Raw genomic sequence first — 26,403 nt, forward strand, 5'->3', positions numbered from 1 at the left:
TCTTCTTGGCCCTTGTCAGTCCCATCATTGAATGCAATGCCCCCTTGGCATGTATCTAAACAGATATTTGTAATAGTTGGAATGCACACAAAGGTTTCTCACCAGGAGAATTCAGGGCACAAATACCCTGTTATACACTGATCACCTAAAGGCTCCATCTCTGCATTCAGTCTCCTAGAAGCTGCTGAGAAGGGATCTTTGACTGGCTTACACGGCTTTCTCAGACCCAGCCCTGATGCATCTTTTGTACATGAGTAAAGCAAACAGCACTAGAAACATTCGATCCAGGGATATGAACTTTACTTGTGACAAAAAGATCATGCTAGAGAAACAGATGTGCCCCAAATGATCCTCACACTATGGAATAGTCTCCCTATCCATGAAATACAGGGGTCGTCCCTGACCCTATTCAAAAACCATAACTTGACAATTGGATGGGAAACCATAAATTTATTACCAGTCTGGCCCCATATCCTTTATGGTTAGAGGTCATCAATAAGAAAAGCATTATCCTAACTCCCACCTACAAATCTTTAGTTACCTCCCTACTAACAAGTTCCCCCCATATAGATGTCCTTGATAATTGTGACCCAAACGGCTTGGAGTGTGTGGCTAGGTTTTAAGGGCCTTAGTGATCATTAGCCTAGTAACAACCTATGAACCTATGTCCTGAATAGGTGGGTATATGCCCAAATGTATTTTTCAAACCACAGCTGCCATTTAGGATTCTTGAATCAGAAGGAAAGAATTTAATGGTTACCAGCATTAATCTCTGTACATTTAACTAAATGCTCAAGCAGCAGAAATCCGAAACAGACCTTCAGGTTTGTTTATATTTTCCAGTTTTAAAAAGAACTTTCTGTAAATGCTTTAGACTGACACAGAGAAGACTTTCAATCTACTACACCTCTAGTTAACATTTTGTAGCACATATCTGATTTTTGTTAGAAAGAGTTTGGATGTCACTGAAGCCAGATGAGGAAGATGATTTAACACAAATTCTGTCTAGTGCCCATGTTTTCTTTTCTTTCTTTTTTTGTTTTCCAACCCACACAATGACCATTAAGCTTTGTTCTCAGCTGCCCTCCTTACCCTTTCATTCTCTTCTGGGATGACAGCACATCAGCCAATTTGTTCCCTGGGAATTGACAGTTGAGTACAGAGTTAGCTGCCACCACCCAAAAAGGTATTAGGGTTTTTTTTTGTTTTTATATTCTCATCTCCACCCCCCTTAATTGTGCACCAATTAGTTTGGTTTTTAATAGCAATGCATAATTTACACCTCTTTGTAAGACTAGAATACAACTCCATGTGTTTTTGCAAGTCATACTTAATAGAGATGAAAATAAAGGTAATATTAAAAAAAAAAGGGAGGGGTGGCTTGAAGTACTGAATACTTTCCTCCTATTGCATACTTTCCATCTCCACACAGCAATAAGATTTTTTTAGAACTGGTCACTATAAGTTGAAAAGCACGGTACACACAGTTTCTGAAAACGAACATTTCTTTCTTCTTTTATCAAAGGAAGAAATAAAGCAGTAGAAGAAGACATGGCAGACCAATGTAAAAAATTGTACATATTATAAATAAATTTATCAATATATGTGTGAATATTAGTTTTTTTTTCATGGTTGTCATGTATTGGTTAATTGAAGGAAGCCGTTAAATCTAATTTTCATGCATATAGTACAATTTATAATTCAAAATAAATTTTAGTATAGTGTTCATATATACATCTATTGGAAGATGAATATGCTTCATGAATGTAAAACATAATAATATAATTTTATACACACATATAATCATATATTTTTCAAAAAAGAAGCTGCTATTAGATCAGCAGATGCATCACATTTCCTGTATAATATTACATATAATTTTATATATTTTTATATTGTTTTTATTTATTATTATTATTACATTATTTATATCATGACTATAATATATATATTTTTTATTCAATCAAAGTCAATGAAAGTATTTTTTATGATGTATCATTAAAGCATCGTTCAAGGCATGAATTTTGAAAGTATATAGCTTTAAATTGTTAGCATCATTAGTGCGTCTTTTTGGCGCCAAGTTTATATAAAGTTTATATAGAGTTTGAATTTAGTGGAGTGTTGATATTCTGAAGAAGTCCCACTATCTAGTAGGATGAAAAATGTTTTAATGTTGTGCGTTTAAAGTTATTAAAAGCAGTAGTTGTTTCATAGTTCGGCTTTCTTGGCATTTTTCAACAGTTTGTTTTTGGCTTAAGTGTAAATTGTACATATTACTTTGTATTACTTCTAACACCTGCAGCACGTCAGCTGCTCCTAGAACACCATGACAGATAGAGAACTGCAGCAATTTAAATGTTAGCAAAAACATTTTCTACACATTTGACCATTTAACCAAACTTTATTCCTCTTTAGGGAGAGAAACCATGTTAGATTCCATGAAGATATCAATAACATAAGGTTTTATATCTCTGTTCATTAATCTTAAAAAAGAAATGCTGAAAACATTAATCTCGTCTATAAATCAAATTTGTGGGTCACATTTGGGTTGCATGGCTAGGCTTATATGGACCTAGTATGCACTTATGAACACATTTCATAATGCTAGAATCTGCATCATTTATAACAGCACTAAAGTAAGAAAAGCAGTTGGTCTGCATGACAGTTGACTCTAAACATGAGGAACACTTAAAAGCCAATGAATAGAGCAGTGTTAACACAGTCTAGAATGTTTTAGCAACTGGACTAGAAGCACCCATTATTAAAATCTTCCTTTCTTGAGCTAATTCATTGTCATTTTAGCTAGGTCTTTGGTACAGCTTGAATCCTTTGAACCGGCTCAGTGGTACAAAACAACATGTCACGATCAATGGTACTTATTCTGATATTATGTCAACTACATTGCATGTACCCCAGCAATGTACTTTTTAAGTGACTGATGGTTACTTTTCCCACCAACTTTAAGTATTGGATGAATAAATGTGCAGATGACTGTAAAGTAGGTTTTGTGGCAGTCTCTGATAAATACAATCTATATATTAATATTGACCTGGGAAACATCTCTTACTGGGTCAAAGATAATGGTGTATTTTTTAACAGCAATGTGTGTCACGTTATAACTTTGTCATAACTGTGATAAATGTCCCATCAAATGTTAATGAGATCTCAGACTTGGGTACTATCATCACATGTAAACTAACATTGCTCAACATCTTAGCATTATAGACTAAAGCATTGAGGCAAATTGGTCATATGTTAAACAGCATATCACTATGTGATGCTAAAAACTTGACTGCCTTATATAAAGCATCTGTCAGACCACAGTGAGAGTATAATAATTTTATATGTTTATATAATAGGACTCAACAAATTGGAGCAAGTTCAGAGGAGGCTTACAAAATGGATTCCACCTGTTCAAGATCTATGTTGCAAAAAAAGGTGCAAAAGGCTACATTTGTGTACTCTACATTCCAGGTATTTTAGGCAGAGATAGATGTTTGCTTTTAATGCATACAAAGATGAGCTGTAACAGACTCTGATGAATTTAGCACAGAGTCTGAATATTCTTATTTGTGAATATTCTAATTTAGATTTTAAAATTTTCTTAAACAGAACTACATTAAGACCTAGGTGTATGACTCAGAATATTCATAGAATTTAGAATAGCATCCCCCATAAAATTAGAGAGTCTGAGAGTTACAATATTTAAAGCACAGTTTGATGTATGAATGGGGGACAAAATTCATGACCTCAATTTTTTTGGAGTCAGTGGAAGTAGCTTTTAGCCTAAACACTGGAAACTAGAACTTATGACAGCCCATCTAGATCTCCACCACTGGGAAATGAGTAGGTGTCCAGTAGTGGGGTGGGATGACTGCTGACATGAAGACGGAAAAAATATGCCCCCCAAAGAAGTTACAGGCCTCAGCAGGGACAAAGTCTGAAGGGAGAAGAACAGGCCTGCAAAGCCTTTTTTCTTAATACTCTTTAAGATGTCTCTTCTACCTTTTTAAATTGGGCACAGCAGCACATTTCCACTAACAGTCATGAAAAGTGAAAAGCAAACATTTAAAGAAATATGCTCAAAATCCTTAAACGTATACAATTGAATTGAAAGATATAAAGTACAAGAATAAAAGACATTTCTACAAAAATACATGTGCATATGTAAGAGGTACTGTAGATTGATATAACTTTCTCAAAACTCCACTAAAGTATAATGGCAATAATCAATGATGGGACTTGGGGGTGAAGCACTGCCCATTTTAATTCTATTAAACCACTCGGATCTATCATCATGCTCTAACACAGTCTAATTCCACACAACACAGTGACTCCAATGATTACTAAATAACTTTACTAGCTAAATCCATAGCAATAACTACACAAAGTATCTGATTCTCAATGTTCTAATATAGTGCTGTGCATGTGTAACCAGGTACTTTTAATTAATTTACATAAATATGAAAATTGTGAAGTGACACCCTGACACCACGTCCAAAAATGAGAAAAAGGGGTTGTGGATGGATGGATAAAAAACTGTCTTTATGTTTTTCAGTATACTTACAAACAATATTTACTATCTCAAACTACTACAGTTGAATACTGTGGCAACATGTTTATCATCACATTTGAACACAGAGGACATCTTGTAAATTGTTACCCCACACCATTTTCATGATAGAATAATTACCTTAACGTTACTGGCCGGCAATTTTATAGGCAAAAAAAGAAGCAGCTGAGCATCTGTAAAGAAAGGTAACTACAGGCAAAATCATGATTCTGTGGGTGGTTACCATCACAGAAATTGCTCAAAACATGAAAAAAGTTATTAGACAACAATGCAGTGCTGCTACAAAGGCAGGATTGGGAGGCAGGTTATTTCCATTAGGAGACCAGACTAAGAAACATAGTATGCATATGTTTTACACAGGAGAACACAAAAAACCTGAATTAACAGTGTAGGTTTTACAGATGATCACAAACCTTATGACAATCTTTAGAGTCACACGGCATACATTTCCTGTTGCCTTGATGTCTATACTAATTTTTTTTCACAACTATAATAGGATGTTTTGATATGTTTTGTAGAGCACAAACACTTAAACATCCCTGTTATTCCTACTCTTTTAATTCTTAATGCCTGTAAAATGCAAAGTAGTTCATTTTTTGCTAAATGTGGAATGCATTTAATTTAAAATAATGTATCTTTTCTTTTCTTTGAGCTTTACTAACTGGTGTTATACAAGTATTGTTTCTGTGGTAATTTTGATGTAGCCATACTGCTCTTCATATCACCTTCCTGCATTTTAAATTTCTGAGCACTAACACATTTTGTCAAAATTAACCCCTCAAAGTCCATAGAACTGACAAATCTGTAGTTATGTTGATACTGAACAGCTATAGTCATTACTCATTTCCTAAGTGGATATTAACTTCCACATATGAGGCCCTACTCTGTCTGAGACAGTCTTTTCCAAAGCAGGATTTGGTACTAATGGCCTGAGACCTGCCCCTAGTAGCTCATCAATGATGCAATGTTAGTTGTTGCCACAGTCAGCATTTCAGTTTATCTGCCAAAAATATCCCCCACCAATAGCATCTATTTTTATCCATTATGAAGCTACACTTTGTCATTTTTTTTATTTTGTCTCACAAACAACCCTTGTATTAACTGTTCAGTTCTTTCCAGTCTACAGTTAGCCTATAGGGTTTCCTTTTTTTTTTTTACGTTTAATGATATGCTCTACTGCTTTGATCCTTCACACGATACAGAATGCTATATCTTCTGTTTTATCTGTCCACCCTGTGCCTCCTAGTAACGGTGTACTGTGGCATATGTGCTTCCTAGTCACGGTTCTTGCATTATTGTTCCGTTTCTGCTCTAATGGCAAACCATATGCTTCCATTAGTTCTGTCAGTGACAGGTTTTATTTTACTTTTTTAATCCTCCCACATTCATTCAAGCACTTGTGAGGACAGAGATAGTACCCTCATGCTGCTGCAGCATCATTCACTCTCTCTCTTTCACTTTTCTAGAGACAAGGAGAAGAAGCAAGAAAGGGAGTTGCTTTAAAAACATGAGTGTGTAGTTTTATAGCCCATATTAGGAATAGTATAATCTATAACCCCATGCTGGTAGGACAATGTCAGCACATAGTGCTAGTATTATCTTGCTAATAATGTGTAGCATAGCTGTTTTTTTAATTCAACAGTACAATACTTTTAAATGCTGGCTCTGCAAACAATCATGCTTTATGTCACCACTCTACCACAGTACTGTGCTGCTAATAATGTATGCTACAAAGTTGCTTCTTTGTAGCTAAAATGTGCAATGCACAATGTATTAGTGCCAGAACAGAACTCTCATCACAGTACCAGCTCCAGTCAGAACAGTAATGTTAGTAGATGCCCCCCACCTCCAATCAAGTATATCTGAATTAGGCTTATCAGTGTACAATAGCGCTCTGTTAATATTGTGCCACAGTTTTCAATTTCTAATTTATTAATACAGTACTAAATGTCAGTCTCTGCTGACATTTCATTTTAAAATGCTGAATCTTGCTTTATGACATAGGTTCACTCCAACAGTACTATTTTGTTAACAATACATTTATTTTCTTTGTAATTGTGAATGTTGGGTATGTTAATTGCCCTTTAGTACAAAATGCAATGCAAAATTTAACAGTTTCAGTCCCCCTGTATCACAGCTCCAATCAAAAAGTACAGTTGTTAGAGTATTTCAGCACAGTACTTGTTGCTACAGATAGCTGATCCAGCTTCTAAAATGCAAAACAGAGCAGCATTGTTCCAGTCAGAAAAGTACCACAATGCTAAATGCTGCTTTTCCCATGAAGTGCAATGCAAAATATTACAGCTGCAGCTCCAGTCAGAGAAGTTCAGTCTGAGTGCATCAGAACACAGCTTACTTATTACCTAATGGTTGGCTCTGCTGCTGGGGGCAAGGTGCACGAAGGAGATGTCTCCCTGAGCACCAAAGTCCCTTACTAGTCCTTTATCCTTATATATACTGTCTTCTGCTTTTTCCCCATTAAATGTTTGCCTATCTTCTGTTGTTGGGTATAGCTGCCTGAAAATGTAACAGACATTCTGGTATGTGAGTGTGATACATTCCCTTGACAAAGGTTTGTTCTAGTGCTACATTTCCACATACTATGTTGTTCTGCACAAGTTAAACTGACCAAAACTCTCAAGAAAGTATCAAATAAAGAAAATACATCTTACAAAAAACAATAACCAAGTTTATATGATAATGGCAAATTACAAAAGCTTAGAAGAGAAGAATATTTTTAATCTTACTTTTCGCTACAAAAACAATGCTATTTTAATGCTCCTATTGGATACTGTTTTGATGCTTTATATAATACAGAAGTACAACATATGATGAAAAATAAGTTAATTTGCATGCATTTTTCTTAACAAATAGTATCTTTTCCACCACTATTATGACTGAAACAGCAGTATCACAAAGGGTTGCCAATTTTTCAAATGTCCAATCACTACCAGTATATAGGGATGGACTTTATATATATATATTTTTTTTTATAAAATAAATGCTTATTCTTGTGGGATTTTGAGTTAATTACATTGCTTAACATAATACTTAGAGGCTTCAAATACAAAATAATTGTTTTATATAACTATTAGTGGAAACCCCCAAAATACTGTTTTGTCCTAACATCTCAGGAGATTTGTGAATGTTCATATTTTTCCACAGGCCATGACTGCTCAAACAGGGAATGTCCTACATAAAGAGGGACATGGGGTAACCCTGGAATCACATTTCTGTTGCAGTTACTTAGCTTCATTCGTCCCTTCACCTTCCTCTTTAATCAGTGTGTGTCCACTTAGTGGCTTTCTTTAACATATATACTTACTTCAAAGAAAATGGTGAAGTTTTCCTCAAAATTATCACAGCTGTAGTCTAAAAGATACTGCAATGACCTAAAGGAAAAAGAAAATATCGCTGAAGTTTCAGTAAAAGATGAAATCATTAAAAATTCAGCTAATCTCTCCAGTTTAAGAACAAACTCAAAGACTGCTCAACATTTTTCACTTGTAGAAGATGGAAGTCAGTATTGTAAAGGATAACACTCATCTGTCACCACAGTGTTTTAGTGTTGTATTAATATCTGGGGATGTCTGACTTGCACAAGTAAAGATGCCATCAGATATTCATTATCCACGCAGATGCATAGTGTCCTGTGATGATAGCTGAATACCTCATTTTAGCAGTGTGAAGGTGGCAGAATGCTTCCCTTTTTAATGGTATGGGTTCAACTGTACTTCCAGAACCCATGAAAAAACTAACTTACTGGTACTTCAACAATTCACGGGTGGAAGACATTTGTTGAAAACCTAACGCCTAATTTCTAAGGTCATAGTTCTATAGGATGTTTTCTGTTGCACATGAAAAATAATAACACAGCAAAGCAAACACTAAAAATGTAACAGTTATTTTCAATTTTAAGTATAAGCAATACAAATATTAAATCAGTACGGTGAAATATCAAGCTTCAGTACGTTTTGTTGTAAATTATGTAGTTCTAAACAAACATTTAGATCGCCTTCATAAACAGTAATAATTAGGCCTAGATAAGATCGACAGATACTGGTACACCTACTATAATTAAAACAAAAAGTGAATTTTTAGATTATCTATGAGTGGAAGAGTCATGGACATAACCACCCTGCACATGTGTGTGCATATATATAAAATAAAAGAAAAATGCATTAACATCATTTCAGAGATACTACAACAGGAATATATATTTGCATTCTGCAAAGACTTTTACTAACCACTGTTTTTCCAACTTGACAAAAAGAAAGTAGCCCAAGCAGAGGGTAGGAATTTCTTAACTATTATGCATGTTGATGTTGTCCATCTGCCCTCTTTGTAGGTGACAGTCAGGTGTTAGAATGTGAGACAGTCTACTAATAATGTTGATCCCTTCCTTAGTGAACAATCTCCCCATAGGTAGCTGGAACTTGCATCATCGCTACTTGCAGGCAGTGCATGCATGAGATCACATATACCAATCCCTTACTACTTGACATGCATCATGCTGCTGGCACAAGAATCTACTAGAAAAGCAGACAATATAAGACTGCCACTATCGCTTCTATTCTATAGAATGGCTTCCTTACAGTTGCTCCAGGTGAATTTGCTCAAGAGGGCGTGGTGGTGTAGCGGTTAGCATTGTTGCCTCACAGCAAGAGGCTCTCCGGTTCGATTCTCGGCTAGAGCACCTTCTGTGTGGAGTCTGCATGTCCTCCCTGCAGTCCAGTGAATTTAAAGACATGCAGGTACGTGCGAGCGTGTGTGGGTGTGCCTCCTTTGAAGGTTGCTTGCCGGGCTGGCAACTCGACACTGTAAAAATTTACTGCCCCAAGGTAAACTTATTTATTACATTTGTGGATGACATTTTTTATCTGTTGTGGGACTGTCTGACACTGATGTGTTTCTGGAAGTGATTAATAAATCAACTACTATTTTTAGAGTTAACTAAGGGGGGCAAAGGTGGAGATGTTAATTTTTTAGAGACTAATATTGTTATAGATACCACTAACAGAACTTTTGAAAGTAAAATATATCCTGAAGATACAGCTGTTAATAGTTACCTGCACTATTCCAGTAATCACTCATTTTTATGATGAAAAATATACCAGAAAGGGCAATTAATAAATTAATAGGGCTTCAAGATTAATGAGTAAAGATGACCAATCTTTGGTTGAGGTGGACAAAATAATTGCTTAATTTGTGGAGAAGTTATTTTTACAATGACCTGAGGCAGCAGAGCATGTTAAGAACAGGGACACATACATTATCCACCTATGTTATCATAGGGAATGCTAAATAAAGAACATGAGAAGGGGAACATTACAAAATATGGGGGATTTCTGTAAATATTTGTTCAATCAGGAACATTCTAACCAATATATAGAAAATAATACAAAGCAACCAAGACTGGCTGAATATAATACGTGAAAGACCAGACATTGTTAATTACAATGATTATAATTTGAAGTTAACTTTGCAGGATGAGCAGAGTACTCTAGAGAACTCTAACATCTAAAGCAGCAGGAACATACAAATATAGGTTGATTTTAGAAGGTAAACTTGATTTTACTAACTAATAAAATCCTCAATATTTAAACAGCATGGTTATGTGCGATACCACAACATACATATAAAGCAATGTAAGTCAATACACTGATATTTATCAGGAATAACAATATGAAAGTTCAGTAAATGCATTTTGGGACACTTGTTTGCTATGAAATTTAAGTGTCAAAATAATGCACAATGACCTAATTGAGACAGCAGGGTATGCTATTAAGAACACACACACACATTACCCATCTCTACTGTCAAAGGGAATGCTAAATAAAGAACAAGAGAAGGGTAAAATTAGTAGAGCATTCAAGATGGGGGATTTCTGTAGATGTTTGTTCATTTAAGAATACTGTAACCAATAAATGGAAAATACAATGCAACCAAGATCTGTTCAAAATAGTGGGTGAAAGACCAAACATTGTTAATTACAATGATTGCAATTTGAAGCTAATTTTGCAAGATGACCACAGTACTGTAGAAACATCTACAACGTCTAAGTAGCAAGAACATAGAAAGGCAGTACTTATAAAGCATATACATTTATTTTAGAAGGCAATTTTTAACCAACTAATAAAAAACACTATTTAAACAGCAGGGTTACTTGTGATACCACTGAGCTGATTTATATTGCTTTATGTGGAACTTGTGATGGGTTCTATATCAGGATGACAGCAAGAAAGTTCAGTAAAAGCATTTTGGAACATTTGTATGACATCAGAATTAAAAATAAAAATAATGTATTGCACAGGCATATTTTGAAAAATCAAGATCACTTGAAATTGAGAAACACTAAGGTAGCAGAAACTTCAGGTGGACAAACTGCAAAGGTTGAATGGTAGTATTAATATAAAATGTTTCTTAAAATCTACAAGGTTAAAAAATAAACATTTTTATTACTACTATTTATAATTAGGTTCTGTATCACTGTACTAATTTTATGTAAATGTTACAATTAAATTTCTTAGTCAGCTGATTTTTTTATCCAATAAGATTATTCATCACATTATATACAACAGCTTTAAGTGATTTTAGGTTATTTTGAAGAGGTCTGTTAACTTAAGATGATAGAGTTAATTAAATTTTCAGTTCAATGTCATTCTTGGTGTTTTTGTTCAGTTTGTAGTGGTTGGTGAACTATTGTTGTTTCTGCTTTTTTAGCATGTAGAAAAAGACAAAAGGTATAATACTGAATGCTACTATCCTTAGGAAATCATTGCCAGTGCAGTTTCTAAGTGTGTGTGCCAGAAATTATTCACCTGTGCTGGGAGATTTCTCCCTTCTACAAGTTGGCAAAACAAAACAGTTGGTATATAGAACCTCTGGGGTTACAGGGGGCTTGGACCCCTGCAAAAACAGTACAAATGACTTTTCCACACTTTTGTATGTCAGGCATTTTTTTTTTTGTCTTTTTGGCTCACTGGGATTCGGAAAGTTGGCGTTGCATAGCAGCATTTTACAAAACGCTAGCATGGAGAGTATAAGAATGTTGATAAAACTGTGATGGGAATGAAGATTACACAAGGCAGATAAAACCAGAGTGACACAATTTACTGCTTCTGTGACACTACCTCAACAAAACAATTAAATTCAAAATGGCATCAAAAGTTACCATATTTATTAATTTTCAAATCATTGAGCATCATGCAATACAATACTGTAATTTGCTGTTTGAAATGCATTCATATTTGAACTATCATTTGCCTCTGTACATGCATAACTCATGAAAATGCCTTTGAATATTTTTTCCTTTAATGTAAATGTGGCCCAAATAAAACTACCAATAATTTTCCTTGCTGTAAGAAAATTTAGCAGGGAATTGGAAGCCAAGGATCCAGAAACTTGATTTATATCTCAAACCAGGATGAGTGGTTGAGACGCAAGAAAAAAGGTGCAATATTTCTACATGTCAGAGGGGAAGATCCTTTGAAAATATTCAATACTTTTGCCTTTCACAAAGGAAAGGCACAGAGACATAATATAAACAAAGCATGAGAAATGTATGAATTATCAGCAAACTAAAATATTGCCATTTTTTTCATTTAGACTTTGAAATAACTAGGGCTGAATGGTAACTACACGCTTGCCTTAATGAGATAAAGAATCAAGTCAAAGCCTTAAATTTGGTGAGTTGTGTGATTCACTGATAAGAGGCAACAGTTTGCGATATAAATAACGATCAAACAAAGGCATGCTTTTAGGCTAAACACCTTTTTTATATAGTACCAGTTTATACTGATACCACTATAGGGCATCCAGAACTTTTTTGGGACTGGCTTCTTGAACAGACTTACCAGCTAATATGCAATATTTAGAAAGGGCAGGGAGTTAGCAACATTGCACTAATAGTGTTAGTCTAGGATGTCCTGCAGTGGAGAAATTAATCTTGCAACTTATTACTCATTATTTTCAGCTTTATGTTCATTTTTCATAACTGACAGACCTACATAGTGTGTGTGAAACAACAATGTGGGAAACAGGACATTTCACTGTCAATGCTAGTTTATACCACACCATACTGGAAATATTGCTAGTTATTTGCCAGTAATTATGAAAACAAGCAATGTTTCCATATACACTTAATGCTTCAAAAACAAGAATGTCCTACAAATTCTTGCAGGACATTAAGTGAAACCTTAGATGTTGAAAACGGTCTTACATATTTGCAATGTAAGGTACACGTCTTGAGAGATATACAATATTATTTGTTTTGTAATTATACAATTAAGCATATGTTTTCATATTTATATGAACTTATAGGTGAATTTGTTGTTCTCATGTGAAAGCTTATGACTGGTTAACAAAAGTATTTTAACAATATATGTCTAGGTTGTACAGTTTTTAAGGTAGGAGGTTTGGTAACAAACCTATTTGCCCAAGGACATCTTCACGAGGGTAGATAAATATATTAGTGGGAGTTAAGAGGGCAAGGGGAATGAAAGTGTTAAATGGGAATGAGGGTGATTACGAGGAAATGAGGTTAAAGGTTGGTAGGGGTTTAAGGGGTTATGCAAGTGTAACTGGGTAGGGAATCAAATTTTGGTGTGAACTTGCTAAGGCAAGGTTACGTCCGAGATGACCTGTAGGTATTTTGGAAGACAGGTAGGCCTCGGGTAATGTGGTGGTAATGGGGAGAATTGTAGTATTTTTTTCCTCCACTGTATGTCAGACTGTGTGGTTTCTCATAGTATGTTCACTGACAGGGTAGGTCTGGGTGTGCAGGTTATGTTGGACTGGTAGGGAGTGGGTGGTTGTCTAGTTTTAATTGTTTTAACTCAGGAGTCTATGATGGTGATATGTTTTCAGCAGTGGTAATAATGGCCTCTGGCTTGCTTTTTCCTGGTGTTCAGTGCTTTGCAGGAGGTCGTGTATAACATCTCTTCATGGGGTTTTATTTCTTGGTAGATGGAATGGCCAGTTTAGTTGGCATGACATTGGTGGGAAGTCAGTAGTCAGTGGTGGAGCTGTAAAGATTCTGTGTGGTTTATTTTGCTGTCTCTCTTCTCATTTCAGTTGGCAGAAGCAGGTTTCCAGGGCTGTGAGATGCCCGTAAGTGATTGCCGTTGGTCAGGCATGCTCATAGAGCTCTATGGATAAGGAAGGTCCAGATATATATACTGTTACTTGCTAAGTTTATGGGCAGATATTAACAATCTGTCTTTATTTTTCTTCTCCCATTTCAGCAGGCTTTGTGTTGAGAGATAAGGTTTACTGTCAGATGTGACAAACAGTGCAAGGGTGAAGGGTCAAATGATTGTCCTGCTGTGTTCCTTGGTATTCGTTCTTTATTGGGTGCTCCCTTCCCAGGCTTAGAGGAGAATTTGTCTGGGGCATATCAAAGAGTACTTTTCATCACATGTCAAGTGTGTGTGTCTCTTCTTTTTTCTTTTTCCTATGTCTTGGTCCGTTTTTCAAAAATATGGGCTTGCTGGTAAATTTCTGACATACAATTACCGAATGCAGTTGAAAATAAGTACAGACATTTGCATTTCAGACTTCCTGCCTTTCAGAAAATTCATGCTAATGCAAAACCTGTTATTTTATCACTAACTTTGTAAGAGCAGTGTTTTAGTCCCTATACTTATCCCACTTTTATAGTGGCTTTGTCCAGGTTTCTTGCTCTGAGAGGTTAAGCGGTATGCTCTGATGCCTTGTAGATATTCAGATTTCGCTGAGGGGCCAGCTATCAGTTGAGCAGCAAATGGTTTCTATGGCTGCAAGTTGTTGTTCACGGATGCCTTCCAGTGCATTAATGATACAGTAAGGGTCTTAGCTCATGGGCTGTGAGCTTCAGCAGGGAAGGCTTTTCTTTTCATGGAGCTGCAGAGCAGGCAGATTGCAGTGTATACAAATATAATTAATATATTTACAATCATTATTAAACACTGGAATTAATCAGAGATTACTATTTCTGTTACCTAGGTTAGAAGGATTTGGACCAGATGTTGTGAGAAGGAAGGTCACTTGGCTTAGCACTGAAAACACAGTACTGTCATGTGAGCACTTTGATACTAATATGGCACTTTAATTAAAAAAAAAAAAAAGGTTAAGATGGATAATGGCAGACAGTTAAGTTACATGCTATGGATCCTTTGGGACATGCAAGCCAATGATTTCACTGGCATTTTAAGTTTGTACGATGGTTGCTGGCAGGGGGTGGGGGATAGTGTGGGTGAGGTTTTGTGCCTGTTAAAAAAAAAAGTTTATATACATATATATATATATATATATATATATATATATATATATATATATATATATATATATATATAAATAAATAAGAGGAGTGTTTAGGAGCTAGAAGCCAGATGGGAGATTTCAGTAACCAGTATGGTAAATATGATGGAGGAGTGTTTTTTGTTTTGTTTTGTTTTTTTTTTTAAGAAATATATGGAGGAAAGTGGGTTATTGCTTGCTTGCTAAATATGTAATATACTATAGCTGAAGGAACAGTGGTTTTGTTGGCATTACAGTACCCACCCGCTCTTTTGCAGTAGGCATACCTCTCAACTGTACAGATTTTGCAGAATGTCCAGATTTTGCTTCATCTTTTGGTCCATTTTTCAAAAAATTTTAATTTTGTTGTCCAATTAATGGCAAATCATTAAAGAGTCAATGAATAAAAGTAAATGGTATGTTCGGTTTGTGGATGACATTTTTTTTCTTTGGAATGGGTCAGGTGAAGTGCTAACAGAATTTGTAGATTATTTGACTAGTACTATGCCATTACTTAGTTTTACATATAGATTTTCTAAAGGAGAGATACATTTTTTAGACGTTATAGTCAGAATTAGGGAAGTTGCAGACAAGCCTGTATAGGAAGCACAGTAGGAAAAATTCACTGCTACAAAAGAAGAGCATGCACTCTAGACGTGTTAAAAGGACAAATTTTGAGGATGATGATGTTGCATAATGAGGAGCTTCAATTAATGAAGGCCTTGATGAGATGAAGACTGATTTTTTTTTGTTGAGGGGGTATTCAGAGAAACAGATAGATGATTGTGTTTCCAACCTTCCTTGGGAGAGACGGACTAGTGGAAAACCCCATTTTTCAGAACATGATTCTGAAGATAGAAGAGAATATGACCACAGCAAAGTAAGGGTACCTATGACTTTTTCAAGTGATGTGAATGTTTTCTGTAACACCATCAAAAGGAATTGGAATATCTTGAGGGTCTCTGATGAACCTAGGGGTATAGTCAGTGAAAAAACATTGTTCTTGTTTAAAAACAATATGTCATTTAAAAGGCAGTTATGCTACAGAACTGAAGTATAGAGACCAATATAGCAACCTCACAAAGACAAGGGACATATCCTTGTCGGAACTGGGATGCGTGCAGGTCTATCTACATAGTCTGTAATTTTTCACATCTACGGTCAGGACTTAGCATAGAATGGAAGTTTTATGCAGATTGTGCCTCTAGGAATGTCATTTATTACAGTTTTTGTGTAATACGCAGAGCTTTCTATATAGGGAAAATGAATCTATCCCAAAGAGAACGTATTTTGGAACACACAACGTATATCAGGAATAGTAAGGAGAGTAATGCATTGGCACGGCATGTCAAGACATATGGGCACCAACATGAGTTTAGGTTTTTTGTGACAGAAACTATAAGAGATAATATCAGAGGGGGAGATATTAGGAATAGAATGGAACTGGCAGAACAGAGATGGATTTTATACTTTAATGCAGGGAGGTCACCAAGTATTAATGATGCAGTTTCATTGAAACCTTTATTACGTGCATGCACACTCCCCCATTAAGTCTAGAGATACAGTACTGAGTATTATGTTGTACCGGTTTTATATGTATGTTCTTATGCCTTTAAATTTTTACATTGTCAAGTGGATTGTGCTGATTGGTTGTTTTTCATATAAACTGGGTGATGCTGCTTTAGTGTATGAGAGTCTGAAGAAGCGACTGTGAGATCACGATTGCGCTTACTACATTTATCTGTCAGTTAATAAAGTTTTATTACTTCAGCTGTCGTAGTGGCCCTGAACGATTTTTCTGTGGATTTTGAGCATTAAAGAGTCAAGTTTGGAAGTAATGTCAGTTATCTGAGTTTCAGACTTCATACCCTTCAGAAATCCGCATTAATGCAAAATCAGTTATTTATCAACTGGCTAAGCTTGTAAGAGCTAGATTTAAAATTCTCCCTATTTTTGAGCCTTTGTTCTTATTTATTGACCTTGTTCATGCCTTGGTCTCTAAAAGGTTCAGAGGTATGGCTCAAGAAGTTGAGAGGTACAGTAGCTATTGTGCTATAAGGGGAAGAGCTTTGGTGACCTATACTTCTGGTGGTTTTTCATAACTGGAAACTTCCCATCTCCAAAATGGAGAACATTAGACATCATAACGTGGGACAAATGGGGCATGAGGTGAAACACATAATACTAAGATCTTATTAGCAATGTCAGCTAGGAGGGTTATGGTATGCTGTTCACTTATGTAGTTATAAAAAAAAAAAAAAACTGTTTAACGAATTCATGCACATCAGTAGGGAATTCCTGATGTGGATTGGTGGCCACTCAGCATGGAATTTGTTAAGTGTGGGCTGCTGAGACTCCTACGGAGGTGCATAGCTGGACCATATGTGACTCCAACCTGTGCATGGGGTGGGGTGGGGTGGGGGGGGGGTCACACATATTAGTAATAAAAAAATAAAAAAAGAGGAGGTAAAGAAGGGTCAATTGGAAGAAAGTGTAGTTTAGGTGGAGGTATAGGGGATTTATACACATTAGTGGGAAGGACAGGCATGAGTTTGGCAATAAAATGGGTTTCTCTCTCTTATTGCTACAGTACTTATTGTGTGTGCTTTTTTTTTTGTCCGGATGTCACACAGAAAAGCAGGGCAGCAGTTGAAGGACTTTGCTGCAGAGGATCCATGCATCATGGGTGTGGCACGCGTTGTGGCTGCAAATGGTGGTCTCGACAGGTGCTGTCTGCCACTGTAATGGGTATTTTAGCTGCTGGATCATTACGATGACCAGGTTGCTGGAGGGATGCATAATGAGGTCACAGATGGAGAAGTGTAGAATGAGCAACAGTTTAGCATGTACAAAGTGATTTGGAAGGTAATGGGTTCTGCTGGGGGAATGTTCCGGTTGCTGGACTGGTGCACATTGAGGTCGCAGGTAACCTTACTTATTCAGTGTTCATTAATACATGTCAGAGCTGGTGCAGTTTGGGGTAGCATAAGGGCAAGTAAGGGGGAGATATGTTGGGGGCAGAGTAAAGCAGGGTTGGGGAATGTTTATGGGGAGTCTGGGGTTCCCACAGGTGGGGTGGAGTCGCAACAATCGTAGGATCATACTACATTACTAGGCTAGTGGTTCTAGGGCACTTACAAGCCAGTAAAGTCCAACCTTTATTTTCATGTGCAGCACCTATTGCCCTAGTCCAAGAGGGGCATGGGCCAGCCCTCTGGGTTGAATTTACAATTATCTATCTAGTTGTTTAAATTGTGCTTAAGGAGGGCCAATGAGGCATTCTGTATGACATGAAGTGGGAAATTATTCCAAAGGTGTGGTATTTTCTGGGAGGCAGATCAGTCCATCAAGCAGGTTCTAATGCCACATACCAGGTTAAGGCCTTCAGAGCAATTAACATGTGCACCATTGGACTTGCGCTTTGGACTGATAGAAGTGTTTTGGTATAGGTTTGACTTAAGAGTAGGTAGGGTTTGAAGGAGCATTGTAGGTATGCAGTTGTTTTTGAAGGATATGTGAGAAGCTGGGTGCTTGGTTGGCTATGCAGAGGTTAGAAGGCTTAAGCAAGGCATTGCTTTGGGAATCTTTGTAGATATAGGCCATGTTTTGATTCCTTATCAGATGCAAAGGTAACACATCGAATAAGCTTCGAAGGGAAAGCCAAAAACAAGCAACAGATGTTCAGTTTTTTGGGTATGGAAGTAACATGTCAGTTAGTTTACTTGGGCATTTTGGGTGAGGGTTAATAAGTTGGGATTTTGTGTGTGTTTTATTTTTCCTTGTGGTGCCTTTTGGAGCATTTCAGTGGGATGGTCTTTTGGAAGATGGATAGGGTTGTGGTGCCATTTGAAGCATTTCAGTGGGATGGTCTTTTGGAATATGGATAGGGTTGTTTATCAGGATTTGCAGTTTACAAATGTGACGAGAGCTGTAATGCTGGGGGACATAAGTTGTGGGGGTTGGGTTTGTGCCTTGTTGGATGGCAGGAAGAACGATTGGGGGATGATGAATTTGGAATTTCAATTTAATCTGGTGTAGGAGGTTTAGTGGAAATTGTTTGGGATTAGGTTCATTTTCATCCGTTTAATATGATAATGGTATGGTTTGTGGTGTTGTGTTGCTTGACAAGGTGCATCAGGACATGTTAGGTTTAAAGGCTTGCTGCAGGAGTTTGGAGCAGGTTTTATAAGGAAGGCTTATGGCAGGGGATTGCCAGATTGATTAAATTTGTATTGCAACTTCCTGTGAGGAGGAGTTTGGGATAGATTTAATTATTGGTCAGGCTTTGGAACAAGGTAAGGTTCTACAGTTGGTCAAAAGGAGATTGTGATGCGAGTACTATAGTTGCAAGGGGGCAAGGCTATGTAAACTTATTAAATCTTGGTCAGTCATTCATTGGTTTGAAGGGTAGGGGTAGTCTTGGTAGTGTGAAGACTGACAGACATTGGCTATGGTCAAGATAGGTTTTATTGCGAGGGATGGCTTTGGTTATTGGAAGTTTATTGGGCTGTAGTTCATGTGGCTTTTATTTTACAGATGTAATGAAGTCATTCTGAGGGTGGTTGTTGAGTAGCATATGCTATGATGGTCATTAACTGTTTTCTTGCTAATAATGGAGGGCTGGTGTGTTGGCAGGATTGCTATTCAATTGATTTTGGAGAGGAAATTTCATTTTGGTCATTATTATATACATTGGGTGATAAAGTAGGGCTGCAGTTATACCCAATGGTATGCAATTGCCCTTGCGTGATGTTGCATGGCAAGGGGTTTAGGTTATGGGGTACATTTGGTAGGTAATTATCTGGGAATCATTACGAAGTTACTATTGGTAGTTAGGATAAGTGAGAATTTAGTTAATAAACAGAGGTTATGCAAGGTTATGGTTATTACACTTTAGCAGTGGAGAGGGGTTATCGGTTTAACTTCAGCCATTTAGGCAATTGGCTGTTTTTGGTATTTATATGATAGGGTTTTGTGATGTGATGACAGGGATCCAGTTTGGTTTAGAGAGAACTGAGTACACCAAATGATGTTTGGCTTAAATCCTTTTGGTGCGGTTAGGTCGCTGGAAATTTTGGTTGGAAGGAGGGGGTACAGCCTGGTGGGTGGTGAAGAGGGGCAGGCTTTCCCTATTCTGTTCGACTTCTGGTGTTCATTTCAATGAGTTTGGAAAGGAAAGTCAGCAGTTGGTGACTGCTTGATGAATAAAATAAGCGAGCGGAGGTAAGGACGCTGCTTATTGGTTGGATGTTTAATTCAATAAGTGGTAAATGCAGTGAGTGATGGGATGCTGCATCATAAGTAAAGTAAGCAAGTGAAGGTATGGACGCTGCTTACCGGATCAGGATGAGTAAGATCACACTGTCCTGGTAACATTACATAGATGTTTATGCTATGATTAAAATCAACTATACTATGTTTCAGTTGTAATTAATAAATATTGGTTAACAAAGTTATGTTTAATAAAGGTCGTCAAATGTTATTCTGCGTAATGTGTTTATTGAAGGAGACCAGGACAAATTAAATTTTTTTGTGAAAGTTTGCAAAAATATAATTTGGGGTTTGTGTGCATTATAATACATTACGGTATTTATGGAAAAGACTATAGATGCACCGGCTATTACTACTGTAAAGAATATTTCTTACTGATATTGCTATTTCTACAGTTTTAATAGATTTAATTTTCACAAAATATGTACATTTGCTTTCTCTTATACTTTTTAAGTTTATTTTTCAGAAAATGATTTTGAATGCAAGATGTGTGCAGGCTGCCAGAGGTGTGACATTCCACACCACATAGGTGTTAGAGTTAAGCAAAGCAAATATTTCTTATCAAATAACGTGGATTATGAAAGACAAAACATGAAGCAAATAAAGTAACCCTGGGATTCAGTAAATTCCATGTAGGCTTCACACGAAGCTTACATGGAGTATATGTGTATGTGATGATGCGCTAATTACACCTTCATGCCACACACTTGTTTAACCGTAAGCAACCATGGTTTCATGGCCAGGAAACCATGTAAAGCAACATGGTAGCAAACCTGTCTACCTCAGAGCACAGTATGTTAGCAGGATTGCATGGAATGTCACAATGATTATGAGGGCTTAACATACAGTTATGTATATGGTCCAAACACAGTACAGAACAGTGTATACAGTGCAGAGTATTGTGAAATCCCATTCCAGGCATTCTGTATAGAAGCTATGTAAATGATCTGTAAGGGTGCATGGACTGCCATGTAAAATAAACCCTCAGGGGAAGTGTGTATATTGAATAAGGACACACAGATGAATTGCAGGAATGAACACAAGGAAAGAGAACAGGTCAAACAACCTAATGTACAGCAGATGAGGGCATGTCAATCGAAGACAGCTGTAGCAGTAACCCAATCACATATCAATATGGTACAGTACGGACTGCACTACGGACTGCACAGTGGAAATGTGTATTATGTGACTGTCACACAAGGTGACATAACAATGGGGATGATGTCTTTTTGAGATAAGCCTCCTTACATGAACAATGCAGAGGACATCTATCAGAGACATTATATACATTTGGGGTAAGGTGCATATTGTGAAGCTGTGCAAACTGACTTGGCTGAACTGGAGTACAATCCCAGCAGAGGTCTCTAACAAGTGGGACACAGTTAAAGGCTCATGGGCAATAGTAAAAGAAGCATGCACAGTCATGGACAACATCAGAATACTACCACCAGTAATCCCATCTCTCTGACATCACAGTAATCTATGAGGGTAATTACGCACACTGTCCTGACACCAACATCTCTCTCTCTCTCTCTCTATATATATATATATATATATATATATATATATATATATATATATATATATATATTTATATATATATATATTTATGGCACAATCCATGGTGCATCACTGGAGCAGGTATCACACCTGGATCTGGTGTAACAACCTGATAGGGGATCCGCACCACCAGACAGTAATGTTTATGCAACAAAAAGAATACCTAGGTATGGCCAGTAAGACGTGTGACAACTCACTGTGAAAAGGTGTTACACTTCAGTTACACATCAATGGAAGATGTGTAGGTAGGTACATGAAGAAGGGTGCATTGTACTCAGTTATTGGTGTAAAGAAAGCTGTGAACTATGGCGGTATTATGGCCTGTGATGTAGATGTCCTTCACATACTCAGTAGTTGTGTTACATACAAAGGTGTAGTCTGCACTGTGGCCACATACTGGTGGATGTGCCACATACCACCTACCCCAGGACATAGGTCACATACCTATTGGTTTGATTATAGGGTGTGATGTTTACATCAGCTTTGGGTTGTGCATTTGTTTTCACGATGAAACAGATTCCCCCATGTTTTTGTTTCATTTCATGTGTTGTCACTTCTATGGCAGCAATCTTTAGTGTGTGTCAATACTGTCTGTATTATACTAATCTCACAATTGGAGTCAATGTTTGCCCACAATCTGTAATCCTCGAGACAGCTGTTTGGACACAGGATGTGTATGCCATTCGTGATATCAGTGACTTACACAATGGACAGGACAGGGCCTAGCAGACAGCCCTGATGTACACACCTGATCACTGGACCTGGGATTATAGGTCACTTCACACATTTCAACATACTCAGGTGCCACGTATGTGGATACAGTAGTCTCCCCACTTGGTGATATAGGTGTTTATGGCCACATCTGATAGTGTTGAGTGAATACCTCACTACGGATTTGTGTCAAATGGCTTGGGTTTGTGAAGTTCAAAAGGATGATAGTAGTGTCATCATGCATGCCCTCGACGACCTCTTTGAGGACATCTAACAGATGTAACAAACATGATGTAATTATTTACTCACACAGGTCTGTTGCATACAGCCAGGATATTACTAGTGTCCATTTAGATACGGTCCATGATGACATGCTGGTTTATCTCATAGATCAGGAGAGACCGGATGTGTCTATACAGATCTATGACTTTTGATCGAAAGATCAAAAGTCCAAATCCATTACGGCTGAGCATACTTGTGCGAAAGTGCTTTTCACCGAAGAAGCCCTTTTGCGTAAGTATGCCTGTTGCGGAGGTTGTACTACAGTGCGGATAAGGGAAAATTCCTTTATCCCCACTGAAGTGCGATCTCTGAGGGAGAATATTAAAGTAGGGGGGGTGTGGGTGGGTGCAGGGGGGCTTGCCCCCCTGCAAAAACGTTAATTTAGTGGAGGTTTTTTTTTTTGTTTTTTTAACACAGATTAACGAAAGTGCTTTTTTTTTAAAAAGTTTTTTGTTAAAGTGTGTGTGTGGTTGGTTATGAGTTTTTTTGATTGAATACATGCATGGGTTCTGTCCCCAACCAACTCAGATGGATGCATGTTGATGATCTAAACAGAACACAGTCTGTCTTCTGTGGTTGTTGTGTATGTGTATTCAACAGTGTCAGTGAGATGTAAGTGATGTGAGTCATGCTGTATATAATCTGTGATGTTGTCGTTGCCAGGTTTGGATAGGTGCCAGACATTGCCAGAGGAAGTCTGTTACTATCTTTCTCTGGCCCCCCCAATACAGGATATTGGACACAAAACCCCAGGGGAGGGGAACCTCTATCATAGCTGGGGCTGCATATACTCACGCAATAGCCACAGTTGGCTCAGTTGGTTCAACACCTATACAAGGTTAATGAAACAACCAATATAACAGCAGGTTGTCACCCTTGGCTTGTTCTGTGTGGCCCTTCCTTTGTTTGGAATATATTTCTATTTACTGTTTCCTACATATTATATTTGGCGGAGGGGCTAACACAGAGAAATGATTGGTGACAAAGCCACACGGTCTACGAATAAATGCAAAAATGTGTCTATTTTGTCGTTCTGCAAAGTAGAATTCCCTGATAATTACAGCACTGACAACACTCTTGCTATCCTGAAACTTAGTGATGCAAGAGCTGGGAAAACAAGGAGACAGCAATCTGAACTTCGACCATTATATGTCCACAGTAGTACTGAAAGCCTATGCACATCATACGTCATGCCTTCATATTCAGATCTGAGAATTATGCAATAGTAATGTACTCAAAACTCATCAGCACACTAACAGAGTACAATGCTCCCCTTTGCATGTGTCACCAGACACATGCAGCAGCTGGAGAGACCACAGGGGTTTCTCACTAAGGAAAACACAGGGCCTACAAACCATGCCATGATGTATGTGGATAGACTGAAAGCCTAGTCACTGTAATCTGTAGCATACAGGATGAGGTGACTTCTGCCTGGCCTCCAGACTGGTCTCTGAACCTGCTCTGGTAGGAATACGGCACATCTAAAAATCAGATACAGGTGATAACATCAGCAGTGTCTGATGAGGAAAACATGGTAACAGCAGTGTCCCACATGCTGGTGTAAAAGGCTCTCTATAATATTAAGCACAAACAACCCCCCCCCCCTCCAGCTGACTGTGGTGAAAACAGGTCTTCTACTTAAGTGCACAGACTACAGAACTCAGTACTTTATGCAAGTACCATGGCACAAGCCTGATTTTTACAAGGCTGTAGGACAACTTATAGTGGATGACATCAGCAGTGGATGTTGGCAAGAAGATGTTAGGAGGCCTGCATGAAATGGATGTGTAGGCATGTGCAAGTTGTAAAATACTGTCAATCCATGGGATTGAAGTGGTAACTGTAGGATACACATTTATGCTCTTCTGGCCAGATAGAGAGACACACACACAAACGCACTTGACTGCAGTGAAAATAGACTCCACTACCTGAGTACAGACTACAAGAGCTCAGTACTTTATGCAAGCATCGTGGCATAACTCTGACTTTTACAAGGCTGCAGGGCAACTTATAGTGGATGACATCAGCAGTGGAAGTTGGAGAGAAGATGTTGCGAGGTCTGCATAGGTTTATAGGATGATACTAGGCTAATGGCCCTAGGGCCTTTACAAGACTAGTAAAAACCCAAGTACACTTATTGACCATTGCTAGATGGTTAACAGAGCAATTTTGTGGTCAGCACCAACTACCCCTATTCATGAGGAACATAGCTGCAACCCCAGGGATGAATTTATGGTCACCCATCCAGTTGTCAAATTTGCACTAAAATAAGGTAATTGAGGAGCTCTGCTTCACATGAATTGGGAGACTATTCCAGAGGAGCGGCAGCTGTTGGGAGATATATCTGTCTCTCCAGCATGTTCTATTTATGTCACAGGCTAGGTTGAGATCCCTGAAGCAAGTTATTCTTGTCCCATTTGATTGGAGGATGTCCATTTCCATTAGTAGGATCCAAAACTGTTCTGCAGGCCAGGCACAGGTTGCCTTTTAGCAGTCTGTATGATACTAAGAGCAGTGACAGGGCTTTCAGTCTTTCCAAGTAAGTCATGTTTTGGAGGCCCTGGATTCTCTTGGTCAGAAACCTCTGTGGTCTCTCCACTTGCCGCAGGTGTCTGGTGAGGTACATACAGAAGGGAGCACTGTACTTAATTAGTGGTCTGATAAGGGTAGAGTACAGCATAGCTATGACCTCCCTGATCTTGAATGTGATGCCTTTATTTATAAGGTGCACAATATAGAATGCTTTTCTTCCCTCTATGGACACATGGTGATCAAAGTTCAGATTGCTAACAACCTGTGTCCCCAAGTCTTGCACCAGTGAACTTGAGCTTAAAGGGGTACTATCTATATCATAAATAGCAGGGACTATTTCTTTGCCAAAGGGGACAAGGAGGCATTTTTGCATTAAGTTTTAGTCTGAGTTTGGCACCAAATCATTTGTCTGTATCAGCCCCTTCTGTAGCATGTTTACATCACTGGGGTCTCTATATTATTGCGCCCAGTGTGCAGTCATCTGCAAACTTGGTAAGCCACAGGCTGTCCTCCTTCACCTGGACTTCAGAGAAATAGTTCCAAACAGTAGGGAGCCCAACACAGATCCTTGTGGTACTCCACCGGTTACTGGTCTACTGGTGGAGTTGGACTCCCCAACTTTCACAGTGTGTCTGTCAGTGAGCCAGTTGGCTAACCATCTAGTAATATGTGGGGTAATCTCTAAATGGGAGAGTTTCTCTAAGATACCTGAATGGGGGATTGTGTCAAAGGCCTTGGCTAAATCAAGATAGGTGGTATGTACTGTTTTCCCTCATCCAGGACTTTGGTGACATTCTTAAAGAAGTTCACTAGGTTTAATAAGCAAAATCTACCCTTGATGAAACCAAAGTGTGTCAGATCAAGAGTTTGAAAGTTGTCTATGTCCTTATGGATAAGGTCTATGATGATTCTTTCCATAGCCTTGCAGATAGATGTGTAGGCATTTTCAACTGTAAAGACAGTTCTAGTTCTGCATGTTACCAGAATGATGTGTATTGTATATCACACAACAGTCATTATTAATTTATGTAGTGTAGTTGATATATTTGTGAAAAAAGTACTGACAGACCAGGGTAGCAGTGCATGGGGGAAGGCAACACATAGCTGCATTATAAATGTGTGACATACTGTTACACAGGGCCTTCAGTTTGTTATGTTTCTGCATATAGTTTCATGGCATGAAGAGTAAATGGACA

The 26,403-nt window shown here is 37.8% G+C and overlaps 1 protein-coding gene across 1 annotated transcript in view; it reads right to left on the minus strand.

The window, feature by feature from the left end:
• The window catches only part of LOC122793371 (probable E3 ubiquitin-protein ligase HERC6), a 962,939-nt gene that overhangs the window by 141,873 nt on the left and 794,663 nt on the right, over window positions 1-26,403 (minus strand). Inside the window, exon 20 of the mRNA XM_044061322.1 lies at window positions 7,899-7,965. Within this exon, the coding sequence (XP_043917257.1) occupies window positions 7,899-7,965 (67 nt within the window). The remainder of the gene's footprint in view (window positions 1-7,898; window positions 7,966-26,403) is intronic.

Source organism: Protopterus annectens, chromosome 2.part0, assembly GCF_019279795.1.
Source record: "Protopterus annectens isolate FY-2018-M chromosome 2.part0, PAN1.0, whole genome shotgun sequence".
Classification (NCBI taxonomy): domain Eukaryota; kingdom Metazoa; phylum Chordata; order Ceratodontiformes; family Protopteridae; genus Protopterus; species Protopterus annectens.